The sequence below is a fragment of the Cebus imitator genome, unplaced genomic scaffold (genome assembly GCF_001604975.1).
Source record: "Cebus imitator isolate Cc_AM_T3 unplaced genomic scaffold, Cebus_imitator-1.0 Scaffold678, whole genome shotgun sequence".
Taxonomy (NCBI): Eukaryota; Metazoa; Chordata; class Mammalia; order Primates; family Cebidae; genus Cebus; species Cebus imitator.
In genome coordinates, this window is record NW_016107993.1 from 677,935 (window position 1) to 682,253 (window position 4,319).

At 46.0% G+C, this 4,319-nt stretch overlaps 1 protein-coding gene across 1 annotated transcript in view; it reads right to left on the reverse strand.

The window, feature by feature from the left end:
* Positions 1 to 444: 444 nt before the first annotated feature.
* Positions 445 to 4,319, reverse strand: part of MEDAG (mesenteric estrogen dependent adipogenesis) — a 26,056-nt gene continuing 22,181 nt past the window's right edge. Inside the window, exon 5 of the mRNA XM_017518400.1 lies at positions 445 to 1,726. Within this exon, the coding sequence (XP_017373889.1) occupies positions 1,602 to 1,726 (125 nt within the window). The 3' untranslated portion in view covers positions 445 to 1,601. The remainder of the gene's footprint in view (positions 1,727 to 4,319) is intronic.

Sequence of the window (4,319 nt, forward strand, 5' to 3'; positions counted from 1 at the left end):
TGGTTCAGTTGACTGAAAAGAAGTTTTTAGTGGTAAAAGAAACCTTCCAGATTTTTAGTCCATTCCTGGAGTGATACTGATGGGTTTTCTCAATTCTGCTACTTAAAAAAAAAACTCCTTTGTCAATTTTGTGAATAGAGTTTCTGTTTGCTTTGGGAAGCATTTCATATTTGATATCCACCTAAGGTTTGTTTGCACTAGTGTAAAACTTAGTTTATTGTTAATACTCTTCATTTTTTACTGAGTGCAGTAATAAATGTTTAACCTCTTCTGTTATTAAGTAACATCCCTCTTCTCTTTTCTGAAAGATCGGTATCAAACTTTATTTCCTTTCTTCAAAAGGCTCTTCTTGAGAAAGCGGCTATGAAAACCCACAATTCTTACTGTAATTCAATAAGTTACAAGGCAGATACACAGCCCACAAACCACAAAGGAAAGCTCACATGAAGCCTCCGTCATAAATTTAATCAATTCTAGGCTGAATGCTAAGAAAAGTTTTAATTGTGCAAATGTAGTACATAACATTTCAAATATAAATGGAAAGATCATCAGTAGTGTTATAAAAATGTATAATACAGAAACTCTTTTTAAGAAAGGATAAAAAATATTACCCTCAGGACCCATAACTCTTCCTCATTATAAGCATATGTAGTGATTCATTCATGCAGGTTTTTATATGTAGTTAGAATGATTTTTTTTCTATTTCAAGAATTCCATTGTAGCCATGAGATGAAAAATGTATTATGGTAATGATATAGCTTTCTTCTATTTTGCTTTTAGTGACAGGATTGCTAAAAGCTTATTTAAAATTCCCAACGGACACAATGTGCTTTCTGTAAGGAGGACACTGCCATGTCCAATACCCTTCCCCTGTCATTGTTGGTACCACATCACCTAGCTTCATTGTACATGGGTCACTCAGTTAAGAGGGAGGCCAAGGGAGTTCTAATTTCAGGCAGTGCGTGGCAGGATTACTGTCCCGGCAACCTGGCTAGCTCTCCAGTGAACCTCACCTTGAACGTTTCTCATAGGTATCAAATGGCAGGATGAAAAACATATTTGCCTTCCAATGAAAGGTGGCACACGCTTTTGCCCAGCCAGGTTTGCAAGACAACAGAACTGTTAACCCCTGGTTTGACAGTTTTGAGTTCAAGGGGTTGGATGCCCTAAGCAGAGGGCCAAACCATGATTTATGACGCATGCCGGGTCAACACCCAGTCAGACCACTCCCACAAAGGCTGCCAGGAAGACTCCCAGGGTACGGAGGAAAATGTTCAGGGTGGCAGAACTCTGTGGCCCGTTCTGCCTCTTTGGAGAAGTGTTCAAAGTAGAGACCATCCCCCGGCCCCAGATCCCCCAGTGCCATGGGCCCAAGGCCTTTCCATCCTGGTAACCATAACCTTTAGGGGAATAACTGCCCTGGGCCTGCCAGGGTATCACATCCACGGAAATAGAAGAGAGGAGCCTCTGTAGAAGCCATGGAGGAGCTGGAGATTGACACGCAGGTAGAAGTACCTGCCTCCCACCTCCTACCCTCCACGCAGCCCATAGTCTGGCACAGGCCTGGGGTGTAGGAGCAACTGCTAGAATGTTCAGTTCAATCAGATAAATTGGTTGGGTGTCTCTTCAGATTCCAGAACACTTGGAAATGGTAATTCTGCCAAAAGAGGCTCTGTCAGAGACGATCTGGGTGACAGATTGCAGTTGAAAACGTCATCTATTGAACCTAAAAAACAGTAAACAAGGCATGCATTATTACCATCACTGAAAGAAAAAAGAAATCCCAACAGTGCCTTTCAAATTCATGCAACATAACAATTTCAATAATTAATAGAGAATCCTGGTTTCCTCAGAAAAATTCAAAAGGCTAAACAGAAATATGTTGCTTTTTCTTTATCAGTGGGACAAGGTTCTCACTTGCTTTCTTGTCAGGTGGAGTAAACTTGCAATGAGCTGAATACACTCTTTCACACTTGAGGGCAAAAGGCTCACATTTGGGGAATGGATACTGAGGACAGAGGCCAGTTTTTGCAGGGGATGGAGTCAGGTGAGCACCCTGGTGGCCCTGTGCTCTGACTGTTGTGGGTGCCAGGTTTGGACTGCGTGACAGGCAGGAGTGTGTCTTGGCTGTGCTGTCTGCAGTGCACGATGACAGCTTCCAGGAAGGACCCTGCCACACTGCTCTGAAGTTGAAGTGGCCGCAGGGCTGGCTTAGAGTAAACTTTCAAGGAAGCACTGCCTAACTTCGAATGCTCCTCAGTGTCCTAAAGATGGGGTAGACACCTTGGGCAGCCCACAGGATAGGGGCTGAGCCACCGGAAAATGCTGCCCAGGCTGCTGGGGCTGATGGGTGAGGCTGAGAGGTGTCGGAGGAAGGCCCAGGCACGTATGGCACTACCGCAAAAAGGACAGTTAATCATCCCCCTGAAAAGAATCACAGCCTAATCCTCCACATGACCGCAGGGGAGCAGAGCACAAAGGCATCTTTGTGAGGAAATCCCAAGCAAAGAAAGCTGAAACAGCATGGGAGGAGATGAACAGAAAGACAGAGAGGGAGAGGGGAAAGAGAGAGACAGAGACAGAAACGGAGACAGAAGAGATGGAGACTGAAATGAAGACAGAGAAGGAGAAAAAGCAGGAGAAAAAAACACAGAGAAAGAGAAAGAGACAAAGAGAGAGGCAGTAGCAGGGAAGGAAAGAGGAAGGGAGAAAGAGACCACTTCTAGGGTAAGAAATTGCTAGTAGCAAGCATTTTTGTTATAAACATTTGATGATAGAAACACAGGCTGTGGCCAGGAGTGGTGACTCACACCTGTAATCCCAGCACTTTGGGAGGCTGAGGAGTTGAATCACTTCAGGTCAGGAGTATAAGACCAGCCTGGCAAACATGGTGAAACCCTGTCTGTACTAAAAATACAAAAATTGGGGGGGGGAGATGTAAGATGGTCGAATAGGAACAGCTCCAGAGTACAGTTCCCAGCAAGAACAGCGCAGAGCGTGAGTGCTCACTGCATTTCCACACAAGTTTTCACTGCCCACAGACCAGGAGATTCCCGGACTGAAAAGTGCCATGAGTTTTCAGTGCCAAGGTTTCAGCCGGTGCCACGTCAGCTCACAGAAACTCACACAAATCTGGGTGGCCTTTTCGACTGGTGCCTGGAACACCTGGGAGACTGAGCCACCCATTCAGCTGAAAGGGAGGGGGCAGAGACAGGGAGCCAGGCGATCTAGCTTGGCAGGCACCACCCCCACAAAACAAGCAATCTAAAACACTCTAGATTGAGAGTTTCGCAGCAAGTGCAGCTGGACTTGGAACTGTCCAGCTCACTGCGGGGAAGAGCGTCCCCAACTACTGAGGCAGTCTACCACTACCGAGGCAGTTCACACAGCAGCTGGGCAGAACCTGTGGCAGCTCAGCAATGCCTCTGTTGGCAGACTGTGACTAAACTACTCTGTGTGGGGCAGGGCATCTGTGAAAAAAGGTGGCAGCACGACAGGAACTTATAAACAAAGCTAACCTTCCTAGGACAGAGCACCTGGGAAAAGAGGTGGTGGTGAGTTCAGCTGCAGCAGTCTTGAGGGTACCTGCCCAGCAGCTCTGCACAGAACAGTGGAGCTCCCAGCACAGCACTTGAGCTCCTATAAGGGACAGACTCTCTCCTCAAGCAACCCCCCGACCCCTGTATACCCAAAGAGACAACTCAGAAAGGATAGCTCAGGCCAACATCTGGCGCGTACCCTTCTGTGACAAGGATAGCAGAGGAAGAAACCAGTGGCAACTCTTACTGTTCTGCAGCCCCCGTGGGTGATCCCCAGGTGAGCAGGGTCTGTAGTGGACCTCCAGTCGTCCTGCAGCAGAGGGGCCTGACTGTTAGAAGAAAACTAAGAAGCAGAAATAAATAGCTTCAACATCAACAAAAAGGACGATGTCCACTCAGAGTCCCCATCTGAAAGTTACCAACTACAAAGACCACAGGTAGATAAAGCCATTAAGATGGGAAGAAACCAGCACAGAAAGGATGAAAACACCAAAAACCAGAACACCTCCTCCTCCTCCAAGGGATCACAACTCTTCACCAGCTACGGATTAAAGATGGATGGAGAATGAATCTGATGAATTGACAGAAACAGGCTTCAGAAGGTGGATAATAACAAACTTCTCAGAGCTAAAGAACATGTGCTAACCCAATGCAAAGAAACTAAGAACCTAGAAAAAAGGTTAGATGAGATGCTAACTGGAATAAACAGCTTAGAGAAGAATATAAACGACTTGATGGAACTGAAAAACACAGCATGAGAACTTCACAAAGCATACACAA